Raw genomic sequence first — 17,515 nt, forward strand, 5'->3', positions numbered from 1 at the left:
GTGTTTGACATATGTTTGCATTTGTCTAGAACTGTAGAATACACAATCCCAAGAGTGAACCCTAGTGGGAATTCTGGATTCTGGGTGACAGTGACAGCTACTGTAAGCTCCCTGGTTGTAAGAAATGTTCCACACTGGTGGGAGACGTAAGGTAGTTGAAATAATGACCGTTAGGGAAGGGAGTATGCTGTGACTATGTTGGTATGAAAATAAAGCCCATTTTAAAAAGATAGGAGTTGGACTGCAAGATGACTCAGCCAGTGAAGGCACCAGAGGCCAAGCATGATGACCTGAGTGTGATCCCTGACACTCTCATAGTGGAAAGAAAGAACCAACTTCTGCGAATTTTTATTTGGCGTCCACACTCATGCTGTTCCATACATCTTTCCCTCTAATAGAAATGTAAAAAAAAAAAAAAAAAAAAAAAAAAAAAAAAAAAGTTTTAAAAAAGGTAAATTAAAAAAAAAAAAAAGAAGATGATGACAGGTAGATAATAAGTAGGTAGATCTAGCTTCATTCCTCTGTGTGTGTAGAGCCTTAATTTTTGCATATATTGTCTGGGTTAGAGAAGAAGATTAAGAGAAAGCCAGATAAAACACACACAAAAAAACTAAAATTAAAAATTAAAAAAAAAAAAAACAAAACAAACCAACCCTGTGTTTATTGTAAACAAGCATTGTGGCATACAACTGTAATCCCAGGACTCGAGAAATAGAGACAGGAGGATCAATGCCATCTTGGGCTACCTATGAGACATAGGACTCCGGTTGGAGCCAGACCGCTGGCTCCTTCATTGGATTATTTTTCCTACCTCCCTATATCACCCTTATCTCTTCCAACTCCCGCCCCCACACCAGGTAGGGTAGAAAGGGGACGTCAATATCATTAGACGGCTTCTTGCTGGTTAGAGGTGTCAAGCTTCTTGGGGTGAGTTTAATCTTCACTGTCAGGCTATGTCCAACCAGCAACCCAGAAAACAGCAACAAACAGTAAAATTGTCGGCGGCAGCAGCAGGAGCAATCACGGCTGCCTCTCTTAGGGTTCTGGTATTTATACCCAGAATTCCATACGTAAACTATCCTCAGCTGGCGAAATAATGCCCCTGGTGGAGCATGAGGCAAATCACAGTCAGCTACTGTGGACAATCTAAAGCAGCCTCATATCCCACACCTGGGATTAAAGCAAAATCATATTCTAATAACTTTTCTGTGTTTTTAAAGAAACCAACAGTTTTCACCACACATGGTCTCAAACATGTGGGAGCTGGAGAAGACGGTGTACTGCTCTTGCAGAAGACTCTAGTGGCTTACAACTGCCTGTACCTCCAGCCCCACAGGATCTGATACCCTCTTCTGCCTTCCAATGGTGCTGCCACACGTATCACTCACACACACACACACACACACACACACACACACACACAGAGAGAGAGAGAGAGAGAGAGAGAATAAAATTTAAAACAAACAAAAACCCCAGCCATATAACAATAAAGTACAGCCCTCTACACACACACACACACACACACACACACACACACACACACACAAACAAACTAACAAAACAAAAACACCTTCATGGCTGTTCCCAGAAGACCTGAGACTAGGAAGCCAGGAGATGTACTCTTACTCACTCTTACTGGGCTGTGCTAACAAAGACACTGATCTAAACATAAGTGTCCATTAACAACAGTGGAAAATCCAGCAGCCTAGATGATCCTTCCTTGACAGAAAAAAAGAAGAGAGATACTCCTCCTACTGGAGGCACCACCTCTACACCGCCTTCAGTTTTCTATGAGCTCTTTGTTGAGTATTTTAAAGACTTGGAGCGCTTCGTACATTAAAGGCACTTGGAAACACTTTCTACAGTACTCACGCTATGCTCCTAAGAAGAGCGGACTTAGCAGTTAAAGAAGAGGTCTAGGTATTTACATTTTTCAAAACTTCCCAGGCATTCTGGTGGAGTCAGGCTTCAGACCCATCAGACCTTAGAGTCTCCATTTGTTTGTTTGTTTGTGTGTTGCTGTTCTGGGGATTAAGTCCAGGGCTTCCAGTATGCTAGGCTAGAACTCTACCATGGAGCTACACTTTCAGTTTCCACCAAACCTTCCTCATGAGGGAGCTCAGATGGCTGCTAAAAGGAAGAAGGCGGAATGAGTGTTTTCTTTCTTTCTTGGTCTTTTGAGACAGCCCTGGCTGTCCTGGAACTCAGACTGCAGACCAGGCTGGTCTTGAACTCACAGAGACTGCCAGGTCTTTGGTATGCAGGTTTTCAAGTGTTCCTGATTGGAATACAAGATAGTCTTCTGAAAAAGCACGATTCATTATGGTGCTTATGTACTGTAGAGATTTTGAAAATCTCTTTGAATCACCAATATATAACTGAGTCAGTTAAAAAAAAAAGTCCCAAAGTGAATTCTAAACTGCCTTACAAAATGAAAGAGAAAATTGCCTTTAATTCCGATGTTTGGCAAGCTGACACTTTTACTATGGCAAGATGGTCCCTCCCCTGACTGGTGACCCTGGCCCCTTACTAATAATCCATTTCTCTCCGTTACGTTCCTCTGCCTTGAGACAAAGGTGTCACCTCTACCTTTTTCCTTCTCTTCAACTTCCTCCAAATTCCTTATGTCTCTCATCATCCTTTAAAGCAGTCCTTGCTAGATACAGGGATTATTCCTCTCAACAGGCGATCATCATCTCTTTCTCCTCCTCTTCTTTTATGACCACTGTGTAAAGTTGGCACTAGGATTATCCACCCATAACTTACAGATGGAGAAGATGGGGCTTAAAAAGTTTAAGCCATTTGTTTTAGGACACCTGTGAAGTGCTCATCTCCCATCTCATTCCTTCGGTCGGGAACACAAATTCCTCTACCTCCACAGCCCTTTGTGTCCTTTCTCAGTTGCCACAGATTTGAACCTTGCTCTTAAATTCCTACCTGAAGGTTGGTGTACAGCCTATTAGTTAATTTCCATTTATGACTGACCCACTCACTACCTCTATGGATCTCAGAATGTTGTATGGACCTGAATTCCTGGGTATTTCATCAGATGACTCTAGGGTCCCAGATCTCCACCCAGCCTTCTATTACCAGTTTTGGTTGCTGGATGTGCCAGAAAAATACATACTATTTGTTCCTAAAATGGCCTGTGGAGTCTGTTGTGACCTTTCTCCTCCTTATCTGACCCTTGGCCATCCAAGTGTGAGATGTTAATCTAAAAGAAGTAATCCAATTATCAAAAATAGCCTTGGTAGTAGGTTACAGAGATGGCTTAGCAATTACAAGCACTTGTTAGAGGAGCTGGGTTTAAATCCAAGCACCCACATAGTAGCTCACAATAGTTTGTAAGTCCAGTTCTATGGGGTCTCTGCTTCTGACCTTGATTGGCTCCTCCACACGTGTGGTACACATTCATACACTCAGGCGCACATACACACACCTAATATAAAATGCATTTTAAAAATAGTCCTCTTGGGACTGGAGAGATGGCTCAGCAGTTAAGAGCACTGACTACTCTTCCAGAGGACCCATGTTTGATTTACAGCACCCACTGGGAGCTCACAACTGTCCATAACTGCAGTTACATGGATCAAATGCCCCCTTCTTTCTTCCTTGGGCATCAGGCACACAAATGGCAAATAGGCATATGTGGAACTCTGCTGGATAAGGTTGAAGTCTGACATTTTCATATAGCCTCTGTGCTCTGTCTATGATGGTGGACTCCTTTTTCTCAGTGGGGTGCCCTCTCTAAACCCTAAAAACCGATAAGGAACATCATATATCTCTCAGGGAAGATTACAGGCTGGGGGACCTTCCCTGATAAGCACTGGGGGATTCCTGGAGATACCCACCCTCTGCTAATAGTGACCTTTGACTTCACCTGGAATTCTTCCCCCACCATAGGATAATTAAGTACTGCCTTTCCCTCTTACGATAGGACTGTTTTGGTACATGTAGATTAGGTATTCCTGGCACCCCTGACCCCGGCAAATCAGACACATTTGCCTTCAGAACTCCTCCCACCGCCCAAGGTTTATATTGCCCTTGATTTCACACAAAATGATCACATGCTCTCTCTCACTTCAAGACTGTCTGAGATTCTTTTATTCTGGGAAAGAATCACTGATGGATGACTGAACTTGGCTGCCAATTAAGCAGCTACCTGCCTGCAGCCTTGAGTATCTGGACAGCCAGGGGCTTGACTCCTGTAGGTTGGCCGACCACGTGCTATCGTGCTTCACTGCTTTGGCAGCCATTTTATGTGTGTCCCATAGGACCTGCCTTCTGGCTGGTTTCGGGCCTCCGCCGTGCTTAGTACAGCAACTTAACCAAGGGACGGTAACACTCTGGTATTACCATCGTGTTGGGAATGCCCAAGCTTCCACTGTCCACTGCCACCACCAATCTCTTTTTAAAAGAACTTACTAAGCAGGGCAGTGGTGGCACAGGCCTTTAGTCACAGCACTAGGGAGGCAGAGGCAGGAGGATCTCTGAGTTCCAGGCCAGCCTGGTCTACAGAGTGAGTTCCAGGACAACCATGTTTATACAGAAAAACCCTGTCTCGAAAACCCAAGACAAAACAAAACAAGAGCTAAGTAACTGTAACACTCCATGGAAAACTCTTTCAACACCCTGGCCTAGTGCACTGGCCTCTCCCTAATGTGCTCTAACTGTTCCTGGGAGGCCCAAGACCTTTGATCTTGTTCCAGTCCAGAAGCCTGGACTTCCAGCCCAGCAGGATCCTGCAGTTCCTGTGCCAGGCCTGGCTGCAGCAGCTTGGGGGAATGTCAGCCCACAACCGCTTCCTGACCACTCCAGCCCTGTCAATCAAAGAAGGACAGACGGCCCAGGCCCCTGCCAAATGGAGAATGACAGACATACATGAACCCAAAACACCCTCAGGCTATTTTAATCCTTTCTTTCCCAATTCTTGCCACTAATCTTGCTTCCTCTGGACATTTTATGGAGTGGAATCATAAAATAAATGATCCTTATTGATTGGTTCCTTTCACTTAGCATTTTGCTTTCAAGGCTCACCTATGTGTAATGTGTATCTGTTCTTCATTCTTTCTTATTGCTGAATAATGCTCCACCATTTGCAGCTTTTTACCTGTTAGTAGATGTTCAGGTTCTATGCACATCTTGGCTATTACATTATTCTCTCAGCATTATCTTCCCAGTTCACACAACAATATTTCTTGAACATTCAATGGCTTTTCTAGCCAAAAGCTCTTCAAATTCTCTACTTTTCTCCCACGGAACTGTCCAAGATTTAACACTAACTAAAAACAAGCTGGGGGAGGAAAGGGTTTATTTCATCTTACAAGTTACAGTCAATCATCTTGAGAAACTGAAACAGGATCTTGAGACAGGAACCTGGAGGCAGGAACTAGGGCAGAAACCACAGAGAAGCATTGCTTATTAGAGGGTTCCCCTAAGGTTTGCCCAGCTTTCAATTTTATTCAAAGGGTGGCAGTGCCTATAGAGAGCTGGGCCCTCACATATCAATTATTAATAAAGAAGATCATCACTTTAAGTTTCTCTTTCCAGGTGATGCTAGATCATGTCAAGTTGACTAAAACTAGCCAGCTAAAGCAGAATATTAGGTTTTATAAGAGACTTTTTTTTTTTTCTTGGCTCTATATGCAGAAGTGGAATTGCCAGGTCATATGGTAGCTGTTTTAAGTGAGGACATTAATAGGATTGTGCAACAGAGTTACATGGCAGGTTCACAAATCATGCCACGTGACTGGTTCCACGTAGGAGGTTTATTAAGGGAAGGGGAAAGGGAAGGGAGAGAGAAAGGGGAAGGCAAGGGGAAAGGGAAGGAGGAACAGGTCACAAAGACAGTCTCTGGGCAGGGCAGGAGAGCAAGAGAGAGAGGAGGAGCTTCGAGTTCTCTTAAAAGGTGACCCAGAGCATGGGCAGGTTGTTCCAGGTGTCCATAGGTGGCCTCACAGATGCCTGATATCCAGTTTGTTAGGTCCCTTGGGGCTGGCCGTAGAGGTGGCTGCTTACGGATCTCCACAGACAGGACAACTCCAAGGTATAGTTGAGGTGAAGTAGATATGAGGGAAAGTACAGCCAGAGACATCTGTAAAAGTTCAGAGCAGGAAGAGAAAATAGATTAAACATGGCCAGTAGACTGAACTGGGCCAACAGAGGAGAGAGAAGGGAGAGAGAGAAGAGAGGGAACAGAGAGACCAAAAGATAAATTAGCAGCTATTATTAAGACCTGAAGTAGGTAAGTAAAGAAGTCTAGTAATGCCCTGAGGGGAAGAGCCACCTCACTGCATTCTTTCGCCACCCACTAGAGATACAGATGCTAGGAAACTGGACTCTCCCCCTACGGAGGGACACCAGGTCATTATGGTCTGGGAACCTTCCTATAGCCAATCGATTCAAAATGTAGCATTTTGACCAATAGATGCTTGCCAGGCAGGAATTGTCCCTGCCTTGGGCATGCTGGGAGGGACCAGAATCTTTAAATGACCCAACTAACCTGGGCATGCGCGCTCGGCTCCCACCGTTTCGGCGGTGGGTGTGTGTGGGCCCAAGCTACAATATACAATATTGTATATTGTAATATACAATAAAAAGAACCTCATGTATTCACAGCGGAGTCTAGTTATTCCTGGTCTTTTGGGGTTCATGAACTGGGCAGAACAGAGGGAGGGAGGAAGAGGGAAGGAGAGGGAGAGAGAACAAAAAAAGAGATGGGAGGCATCAAAGGAAGACAAGAGAGAGGGGCAAAAGAGAGGGTATCAAGAGAGCACATGTCGGGGTTATATGGGAATGAGAAACTGGGCGAAGTGAGCTGGAGGATATTGAATAAAAAGCTTGGGGCCAGAGAGCAAGAAAAGATTAGGGTAGGGGACAGGGTGGTGATGGTGGGGTGGTGAGAAAAGCTGAGAAAAGCCACAGGTGCCTGGAGGCCAGCAATCGCATTACTATGCTCACAGGCACCACAGAGACATAGTAGCCTAGTCGCCTTAGTTTCTTTTGGGCCTCACTGTAGCAATGCTACATTTTTTCCCCCCAGAGAGACTGCAGCGCTTTACATTCCCACCTGCAGTAGGTGAAGAAGTTCCGATTTTTCTGTAGCCCAGCCAACATTTATCCTCTTTATTATAGCCAGTCTATATTCCATTGTTATATTAACCGTCCTTTGTCAATGGAAAAAGGTTGAGTTGTTAGGGATTGGAAACAAGACTGGACAAAATGCCTAGATTCAAGTGTGGGTCCTTTAGTCACATAACGCAAACAGAAGATTGACACCATGATCTCCCTCAAAGAAGCTTGTATGAAAGTTTCTCTTTCGTTACACTGATACCTCACTACAACCGGCGGCAGCGTGACCCCGGGGATAACTTTTGCTCAGCAGGGCCTGCTCTTTTGTTCCCCCCCTTAGATACTAGTTCTTATTCTGACTTGGGCAATAACCCACAGAAGCCGCTGGGCTTCGTTTAACTACACCTCTCCTCCTGGGCTGAGAAGTGGGCCTTAGGGCCTTCGAGAACAAGGGGGTGGGCGATGGAGGAAACTACAATACCCAGGAGTCCACACGGTGCTGGCCGCAGTCGGCGCTTAATTCTGGCCGACAGCACAGCGCCCTCGCCGGTGCATTATAGTTAAAACCTAGAGGCAAGTCATCTGCGCGCATGCACGCTCAAGTCCCAACTAGTTTAGCTTCTATCCTGCCAGCAGGCCCTTTTCCGGTCCGGCTGACACAGGCTTTTCCCCGCCCAATTCTCGGAGTCTGGAGAGGGTGGGGCTCCGGGAAAGCGCGTTCACAGATTTTAATACGGAGGTGACTAAGCTTTGGGTGTGGAAGAGCGGGTAGGGGACAGAGCGCATGCGTCCTGGCGGCTCGGCCGGCTTCTGTGAATGACAGGGACAGGGCGGAAGTGGCTGCCGGGCTGACGCACGCGCATTGGCTGCCTGTGCCCATCCGGAAGTGGAGCGGCCGCCCTGCGGCAGGCCCCGCCCCCGCCCCGCCTCCCTGCTCCCCGCCCCCTGCTCGCTTAGGTGGCGCCGGCTTGCGGCCGGTGTGGCGGCGGTGTTGGTGCTGGAAGCCCGAACAGGCGCGCTCCCTGGACGGGCGGCGGGGCTATGGTCACCGGCTCCCGAAGGCCCGCTCCGCATCTCAGCCCGACCTTGAACGCGAGCCTGAGCCTGAGCAGTCTCCTCAGCCCAGTCCCCTGGCGCGTTCGGCTGCTCCCCGGGCGCGCCCCCTCCGATGGCGACGGAGATCCAGCCCCAGCCGCTGACCCGCAAGCCGATCCTGCTGCAGCGGGTCGAGGGGTCGCAGGAGGTGGTTAACATGGCGGTGATTGTGCCTAAGGAGGAGGGTGTCATCAGCGTCTCGGAGGACAGGTACTGACTGGTTGCCTCTGGGCCGCGCGGAGGTCGGGCTTGGGCTCGGTGGGAGTGGAGACCGTGCCTCCGAGTTCGGTTCCGAGCGCGGCGGCCTCTGCCTCGGCACCGGCTCCTCGCGCAGTCCGAGTGGCTCCTGGGCTAACGGTGCACGGGACACCAGACCTGGGTCCAGCTTCTATGGGATGGGAGGGGCAGGGGGAGGAGCCGCACGGCCTTGCAGGTGTGTTAGCTCGGAGGAAGACTGCAGCGCCGAGATGATTTAGTTGTCCAGCTGTTGGTTCCCCAAACGAGATGGAAACCCACTGCTTTCTTCCCATACAGTCCCCCGCACCGCTGTTATCTTCAGGACATCATTCACCGAACTCATGGACAGTTAAATTGTGAAGAGAATAACTTTGGGCTTCTGCGTGTTGCGCCTTTCTTTCCTAAAAGCTGATGTCTGGAAGTTCGCAAGGGATCACTTTTGCAGACAGCTGCTTGAGTTCCTTCCCTCGCCTACTTCCTTTCCGTTTGCTCAGTTAGCAGAAGTAGCTCTGGCTGTTCTGCCTTCAGTATTCTGCTTTGCATTGCGTTTTTGATTTCCAGAGGAATTCCGCTTCAATATAGGAACTAGGGCGATAGATCTGAAATTACCACTTAGGTAATATCTACAAGCGTTATGGTAGAGGTATGTGGCTGTCTGGGTTTTTAGCTTCAGTCAACTTTCTTAATATAAGTTGGTGCCATGCTGAGGTAGAGTTTTCTTCCATGACTCTGAAAATTGCCAAGGTAGAGCAAAAAGTTTTCAGTTTAAAAACAAATACTCATATCAGCATTTCCAGTAATGTTAACTTAAACATTTTTACTTGATTTATTTCTTAGGCTCTTGAATGTAACTAGGAAGACTATTACTTGTGTATATTTCATATCCACATCAGCATCATGCTTCGTATAAAAGGCGCCTGCTTCATTTCCTATGCTGATCCACCGGGAAAAATTGCCAACATATGTTAATGGCAGTCAGTCCAGGAAGAACAGAAGAAATTGAGTGACGTGGATTCATAAAGAAGTCTTATGACAGTGTTTTAAGTTTTTTCCTTTAGTGCAATATGCTTAGACTGCACTTCTGCACTTAAATTTTTTTTGTCAAAGAATATATTGAAGGGATATATTGATCAAATGTCCCTTTTCATTAGTAGAGATGAAATTGATTCCTAATTTGTAAGCAATTCATAAGTTCATTAAATCAAGTCAAAGGAGGAGAAAGGTTGTCAGGCCGCAGCTTCATCATGTTAGTTTTGAAATGTCTGATTGCCATGTCCATGTAATCTCCTTGAAGAAAACAGCTTTAGTGGAGGTAATAGTTCAGTGTCCAGAGAAGCTAAAAGTATATGTGGAAGAAAGTGAAGAGCAAGTTTTGTTTCACCATAGGACAAAGCAAGTGCAATGTTTAATCTTTCACTTTCCTAGTTTGCAGTGTACATAACAGAATTTATCTTACTGTGTGGTTACTGTTAAACAGGTCCCTACAGGAATTCTCGGTCCTTGTCTCTGTTAATTTCATTATTCAGCTTGGCAAGTCTATGCTTCTTTGGGCCACTCGACCATGAAAGTAACTCTTGTGAAGCAGTTTTAGGTATGGTTTTCACTAAAAGAATCGATCTGTCTTCTCGCTTTTCAAAGGCAATGTTAGTGTCACTTGATCTAATGCTAAAAACAGGAAGACAGAATATTGATTTTCACCAACACTTACAAAACCATTACCATTAGTTGCGTTGCCAGTCATCACTGATCCGTGAGGGTCAGCTGCAGATAGTGCCTTATGGCATTGTACTTAGGAAATCCCACTTCCCTTTTTCCAATCTGACTCATTATAGCCTCTATCTGTATGCTTAACATTTTTTGTTTGTTTGTTTGTTTTAAACAGTTCTATTTCTGTGTCTGTCTGTTTTGTCTTCTCGGTGTTCTCTAGGGATCTTTGTATATCGTACTGATTATAGGGAGCTACGTGGTACCTGGCACACAGGACGCCCTCATTCTTTGTATCAGTGACTGATGTCGGATCTCCCTCCACCCCATTTCTGAAAGTCATGGCACCTTAACTCTTCTGAATTAATTGTTATTTGGGTGACTTGTGAATACCTCATATAAACAGATACACATCTATGGGGGAAGGATTGGACTAGGTGGCCTTTGACACTTGAAAACTGGGAAGTCCAAGCATTGCTTCATTTGTCAGACAGGGACGTTAAGTTCTGTGTGTTCTCATTGTGTGTGTTCATGACAGTGATGATAATGACCGAGTCTCTTCAAGGGGCTCACAGTTGAGTAGCAGAAATTTTAGAGTATAGCTTTTGTTTTGTGTACGTTTATGGTTCTGGGCAAGCACTCCACCACTGTGTTGCACCCCCAGGCCAAGAATATTGTGTAATAAAACAAAACCATTACATTTAAGATACAGTATTGAAAAGAGACCTTTCAGATGGGAAGAATGGCTGGGCTCCACAGCCCTTCTTGTTCTCCAGATCTCTTTTCCTGTGGAGGATTGTTACACTTGAAGTACATTTTCACTCTCAGCCTTCCCTCACTAGCAAGCTGGTGGTTCTCAAATCTTCAAGCTAAAGAGTAGATGGAAGAAACCTTTGCTTTCTTGTTCTCTGTTGCACAGTTGGGACAACTTGGAACTTTAGCTGCTATCAAAAGAGGAAATGTAGGGAAAATAAGAAATATAAAGACAAACTGAGTTGCCAGTAAAGCTTTCTGCCCTGATGTAGGAACTGTTCCCAGAGCTCACTGGCCTTGCAGAGACTTTGGCTGTAACTAAATTCTAGTCACATAGGTTACACCAAACTGTGGGGTCTCAGGTCCCTTATTTCTTTGCTCCTTCTCAGGCTGCCCTTTCTGGGCTAATGGGGTTTCAATGGATCTTGCTGTTTAAGAGGTTTATTCAGACACTGGAGAGATGGCCCTGTGGCTAAGGACACTTGCTGCTCTTGCAGAGGACCCTGGTTTTTTTATTTTCAGCACCCAAATGGTGGCCCACTCCTGCCTGTAACTCCTGTTCCAATGGAGAAATGGATCTGATGTTCTTTTCTGGTTTCCGCAGGCTCCAGGCATTTATGTGGTACACATTCATACACGCAAGCAAAACACTAATACATACATGCAAAATAAAAATAAATAGCCGGGTGGTGGCGGCAAATACTTTTAATCCCAGTTTGAGATACAGAGGCAGGTGGATCTCTGAGCTTGAAGCCAGCCTGGTCTAGAGTGAGTCCTAGAACATCCAGGACATCCTAGAACACAGAGAAACCCTGTCTCAAAAAACCAAAATAAATAAATAAATAAATAAATAAATATTAAAAGAGGGAAAACACAGGTTGAAAAATAGCATCATCTCAGACGGGTGTGCTCTGTTTTGATCAAGACTTTGTAATTTACAAGGGGCTTGATCTTTAGTAGAGCCTCAGGTGAAGAAAGCCTCTGGTTAGGTATCACCCAGCCCTCTTCAGATCCTTATCTTAGATTTCTGTTGCTGTGATAAGGACCATAACCCAAAGCAACTTGGGGAGGATAGGGTTTATTTCAGGCATGAAGGGAAGTCCTGGAGTCAGCAATTGAAGCAGAGGCCGTGGAGCAGTGCTACTTACTGGCTTACTCTCCCCAAAGCTTGTTCAGCCTGCCTTTTTCTACAGTCCAGGACCTGTCCAGGGTCACCACACCCAGAGCGGGTAGGCCGGACTCTGTCATATCAACCATTAATTAAGAAAATGCCCTCACAGACTTGCCCACAGGCCAGCCTGGTGGTGGCATTTTTTCCATTGAGGTTTCCTCTTCCTAGGTGATTCTAGCTAGCATTTTTTCCATTGAGGTTTCCTCTTCCTAGGTGATTCTAAGCAGCACCCCTTCCTGAGGTCATTCTATACATACTTTAACCCAGGACAGCTGTCTCACCACACAGAGCCTCAGTGATGAGGTATTTCTGTTAGTTATTGGAAGCTGATGTTGTCCTCCACTGGCTGGTCAGAGGAGTACAGTGCTCTCGTTTTCACGAGAGTGCTGCAGGATAAATAGGAGTTAGGAGAACAAAACTAAGCCAAGCCTGCTGGTGCAGCTACTCCAGAGGCTGCTTGGGCTCAGGGTTAGGGTTAGGGTTACATGTTCAAGCCACTACAACAGCTCACGGAGACGCATTCTCAAAATGAAACAGTGGAGGACAGGGCCAAGGGTATGTTGTGGCAAAGCCCTTGCCTAGTATGCCCAGAGCCTAGTGATCCCGAAAGCAAGAACAAAATCTGTGGTAGAGGAAAGGGCATTTTAGATAGTGGGGTGAAAGAAACAAGCACCAGGTAAGACTGGAGCAGCCTGCTAGTCAGAACTCAACTCAGAGTGTCGCCATACTTCAAGGAGTCTGGAAAACGAGTGTCTCCAGAGGAAAAACCAGAGCCAAAACGGGCAAGAAAAGAAAAAGATTACTGAAAGACCTGGGTGCAAGTATTTGGAATTCTTTTTCTGGATAAAACAACTCCTGGAAACGGGTAGGGATGGAACCTGTGTCAGAGAGAGTCTGAGGGTTCCTGTTGCTGTGATGAAACACGATGCCAAAAGTATCTCGGGGAGGAAAGGTTTTATTTGGCTCACTGGTCCAGTCACAGTCCATCATTGAGGGAAGTCGGGGCAGGAGCTCCAGGCTGGAACTGAAACAGAGACTTGGAGGAGCATTGCTACTGGCTTGCTCTCTCTGCCTTGCTCAGCTTGTCTTCTTATACCACCTGGGGCCACCAGCCTAGGGGTGGTACTACAGTGGGCTGGGCACTTTCCCATCACTCATTAATTAGGAAAGTGCCACATAGACACGTCCGTAGACCAGTCTGATAGAAGCAGTTCCTCAATTGAGGTTTCCTTTTCCCACTTGACCCTAGTTTGTGTCAAGTTGACCAAACCAACTAGCACAGAGAGGTTAGGTACTGGAAATGGGACCCTGGGGAACTCCCTCATACTTTCACTGTTCAGACCCAGCTCTTTCAGCAGCTTCCTTTTGGGTAGAACTCATGAAAAATAGGGATCAGATTTGCATCTCATTAAGAGGAAATCTGATGTCCAGTGTCTAGGACAAAGGACATTGTCAGTTCCTTAAATGAACTCCTGACTGTGAGTTGTAAGGGCAGCGAATTTCCCTAAGCAGTTACTTAAAGCTGAGCCTTAGCGAAACCTGCTTGCCTTAGGCTGGGATAACCTTTCTTCCTGGGATGGAGATGGCAGTGAGCAGGGACTACAGGGGGGTTGTTTTTCTATCTTTAAAGCTTTACACCCCTAAGTCTCTCAATTGTCTTTCTAAATGGCTTCATGTTAGGATAAAGCAGCAAGGGGTTATCTTTTGTGGCTCATGCCAAGGCAAGGGGTTATCTTTTGTGGGCTCATGCCAAGGCAAACCACAAAGAGATCACACCATGCAACAGATCTTGGGCAAGAAGTTTATGGGAGAGGGGAGAGCAACAGACCATCTTGGAGTGGGGACATGAGAGAGATAGAGACAGAGAGACAGAGAGAATGAAGAAGGTAGAGAGGAAACAAGAGAGAGAGGGAGAGATAGAGAGATCTGGGGTGCCTGCGGCCTTTTATGTACCATACCTGATGGTGGCTGGTGATGAGATAAGCTGCTTCCACTGAGTCACTGACACATCTAATTTCCAATACTTCATTTAATTTTGAGAAGATATGTTAGACTTTTATTTCATCTTATAAATCCTCATAGTGTTGGTTTATTTGCTACTAATTCTTTTGTTGTGAACTGACATTGCACTAATGCTTAGATCACAACTGAACTCGGCTGGGCTCCTCATGGAGTTTTTTGCACTGTGTATTTTATGATATTTTCATAACTTTTTTGAAAGAAGTGCAAATAAAAGTTTTTCCTACAATTGAAGTTGTGAAAGTTGATAACATCTTAGAGTGACGGGCTGAAGTTCAAAGTAATTTCTGACCGTGTGAACTCTATTTACTGGCATAAAATTAGTAAACTTTCACCTGTGCCGGAGAGAGTTATCTATCATTTGGCACTAGTACTCCAGCTTTCACGTCCCAAAGGAGTTCACTTCCTGGGATTATTGGAAGTGAGGTCTTTACTCTTCATTTAAACCGTGCCCAGGAATCTGCCTATGTGGCCTATGTTGTCCTGAGATCAGGTTGACGCTAAGATGGTCGTGGGAAAGTGTGTTCAGCTTACTAAGATGGCCTCAATACTGCTGACAGCTCTGAGTTTCTTTTATATTGCAGAACCGGATTTTCTGTAGGACTTTACAGATCTTAATCACTGGAATTGCAACACTGGAAAGTGCCAGGCTGGCATTGTTGACACTCCTGTCATGAATGATTTTGAGACTGATACATATCCCTAGCACAGAAGTGAAGGAAAAAATCTAGAAGACACTTGAGAGAGATAATCCTGCCCAAAAGAAGGAGATCAAAACTTTGAAAAGGAGTCCTACTTTTTTACTTACACAGTATCTTCCTTCCCTTAGGCATTCGCCAGAAGAGGAACATTTTTTGTTTGTTTGTTTCCTATTGAGAATCATCTTGATGTCATTAAAAAAGAGTTGGGAGGAGTGGGTACGTACTTCAGTTGGTGGGGTGTGCTGGGAGCTCTGGATCCACTCCAGAACCAAATAAAGTGGGCGTGGTGGAGCACACCTGTAGTTCCTGCACTTGGGAGATGGAGGTCAGAAGTCCAGAAGTTCAAGGTCATTCTTGGCTACATTTGGAGTTTGAGGTCAGCATAGGATACATTGAAAAACAAAAACAAAACAAAAAAACAAAAACAGTTTACAGTTTGGAGGAAATTCAGCCACATTGTGGCATTTGAAGTTTGTAAATTATAACTTAAGACACAAGTATTAATCTGCTGATACCTGTAGCAGTGAGCCAAATGGTATACAGTATAAACTTAACTGAGACAGAAAGGCCATGAAGCAGCTCTTCTGCCCACCTACATGTTAGAATAGAGTATCAGGGTGTTGAAGGAGGCACCACTTTTATATGAATAGGTCTCCTAAGGAGAGTGCTACAGCATAGAAATCCCCTAACACAGAAAGCCTGACTTCCTGGTGCAGCTTCAGCAAGCCATTTCTGTGACTTTTTTCCCCCTCCAGAGGCAGGGGGGTACATGTGCTTTATTTAATCATTAGTAAAAATTAATCCAGGGTTCTAAGAAATGGCCAGTAAGGCCAAAAGAGCAAAGGAAGTTGCCTGCTTGTCCTCAGCAGGACTTGCTGCTTTGCGCTCTTCTGTTTTTAATTAAACCTTCTTGGAAAAGAACTGGGCCAGGGGCTGAGACCCCAGCCAAATCCATTTTCCCTCACGCTCGGGAGTTTGGGTGTCAGAACTACTTTGTGCCTGTGATTGGGGTGGCTGGATGAATAGAAAGTCCCTGCAGCCACCTCACCCTGAAGTCACAGTGGGAAAGAATCCAGTGGGGAGAAAGCAGCATGCTTGTGTGCAGTTGTCCCCATGCCATGAAGCAACTGGGAAGCAGTGCTTTTGGAGCTTTTGGATAGCAGTGGTTGCTCTTGGCAGCCATCTTCCAGATGTATTTGTTTTGTTTTGGTGCCTAATACCCAGCTGAACAGGATGCACCACATTTCTGCTTCAAGATGAATTCTTTCAAGTAGTGAACATTTAGTTCTGGGTAGCTTGCTAGCACCCAGTCAGGACATGGGTAAGGAGAGTATGTTTTGGAAAACCTTTTTGACCACAAATCAATTTTTAGAACTGGGGCAGGGAGTGAGATCCCAGCCAGCTCTGCTCTGACCTTGGCATTTCCTGGGTTTCCTATGCTGTGAAGTGGAGATGGGAGCCTTCTCATGTTACAAACACACTGACTTTCTGCTCTGTCTTAACTCATCCCTTTTGATTAATTTCCTAACCCACTAATGGGTTGGGAACCAGGATTTGGAATTCAGCTCTCTAGAGGAGCTGCTTAGGTCTTTTTCTCTGCCCTTATGGATTTTAATTTTGTGGTTATTTTTTAGAATATGAAACACAGTCGGGTATGGTTGTGCACGCCTTTAATCCCAGCACAATTGAAGCAGAGGCAGGTGGATCTCTGTGAGTTTGAGACCAGCCTAGTCACATAGTGAGTTCCAGGACAGCCAGGGCTATCCTGTTTCAAAAACAACAAACAAACAAACAAACAGAAAACAAAGCTGAACAAAAGCTATAAAATGCAGTTCAACTTGGGGCTTATACACTATGAGCTGATCTCTATCCCTGGCTTCCTTGGGAATAAAACCCCTAGACTACCCTACCCCTGGACTTCCCTGCTTTTCTGAAGTTTCCACTGTAGCTCTGGAATTAATCCAGTTTGAATGGAAATGGAGTTCACAAAAAGCTGGAATGCAGCAAGCTGAATAATAGCATGAGTGGCGTTTTGGCTTCCTGTGGTATGTCCCTTTATTATGTATTTAGTACCTGAAAATTGATGTATCTCACCTAATTGTGAATGTCATTGCTGACCTCTGAATGATGAAACTTTTCTTTATAGCTGGGTAGATCTACTTGTCCTGTGATGCTACTTAAACATTTTAGTGCGTTTTCTTGTAACTACAGTTTTTAATTGAAAATAAAATTATTTCATCCAGTACATTGTGATCACAGCTTCTCCTTCCTCATCCCTTCCCAGATCCTGTTCAACTTCCCACCCTTCCAATGTCAGGCCTTTCTCGCTCTCTTAAGACAACAGTGTCTTTTCTCTAATTTTTAATGACCAACTTAATTTAAGTAATCATAATGATTCTTCTGGAACATTCTTACATCTTAAAGACAGTATCACTACTGTCCTTAGATCTTAGCACAATGTCTGTTATAGATTATTCAGAGATATAATTATAATCACACATGTCTGTATAATTAAACCATTCCAGAAGCTAGCTAGTCTTTTTTTTTTTTTTTTTTTTTTCTTTCTTTCTTTGAGACAGGGTTTCTCTGTGTAGCCTTGGCTGTCCTGGACTCAATTTGTAGACCAGGCTGGCCTCAGACTCACAGTGATCATTGTGTGTCTGCCTTCCTCAGTGCTGGGGTAAAAGGAGTACGTGCACCACCACACCCTGCTGAAGTAAAGATATTTAAAACATGTCTTTATGAGTCACTGGATTTTCTCAGT

At 45.1% G+C, this 17,515-nt stretch overlaps 1 protein-coding gene across 1 annotated transcript in view; it reads left to right on the forward strand.

The window, feature by feature from the left end:
• Window positions 1–8,018: 8,018 nt before the first annotated feature.
• The window catches only part of Wdfy2 (WD repeat and FYVE domain containing 2), a 140,092-nt gene continuing 130,595 nt past the window's right edge, over window positions 8,019–17,515 (forward strand). The window contains exon 1 of the mRNA XM_055609685.1: window positions 8,019–8,376. Coding sequence (XP_055465660.1) covers window positions 8,240–8,376 — 137 coding nt within the window. The 5' untranslated portion in view covers window positions 8,019–8,239. The remainder of the gene's footprint in view (window positions 8,377–17,515) is intronic.

This window comes from Psammomys obesus, unplaced genomic scaffold (genome assembly GCF_907164565.1).
Source record: "Psammomys obesus unplaced genomic scaffold, mPsaObe1.curated_primary_1811, whole genome shotgun sequence".
Lineage (NCBI taxonomy): Eukaryota > Metazoa > Chordata > Mammalia > Rodentia > Muridae > Psammomys > Psammomys obesus.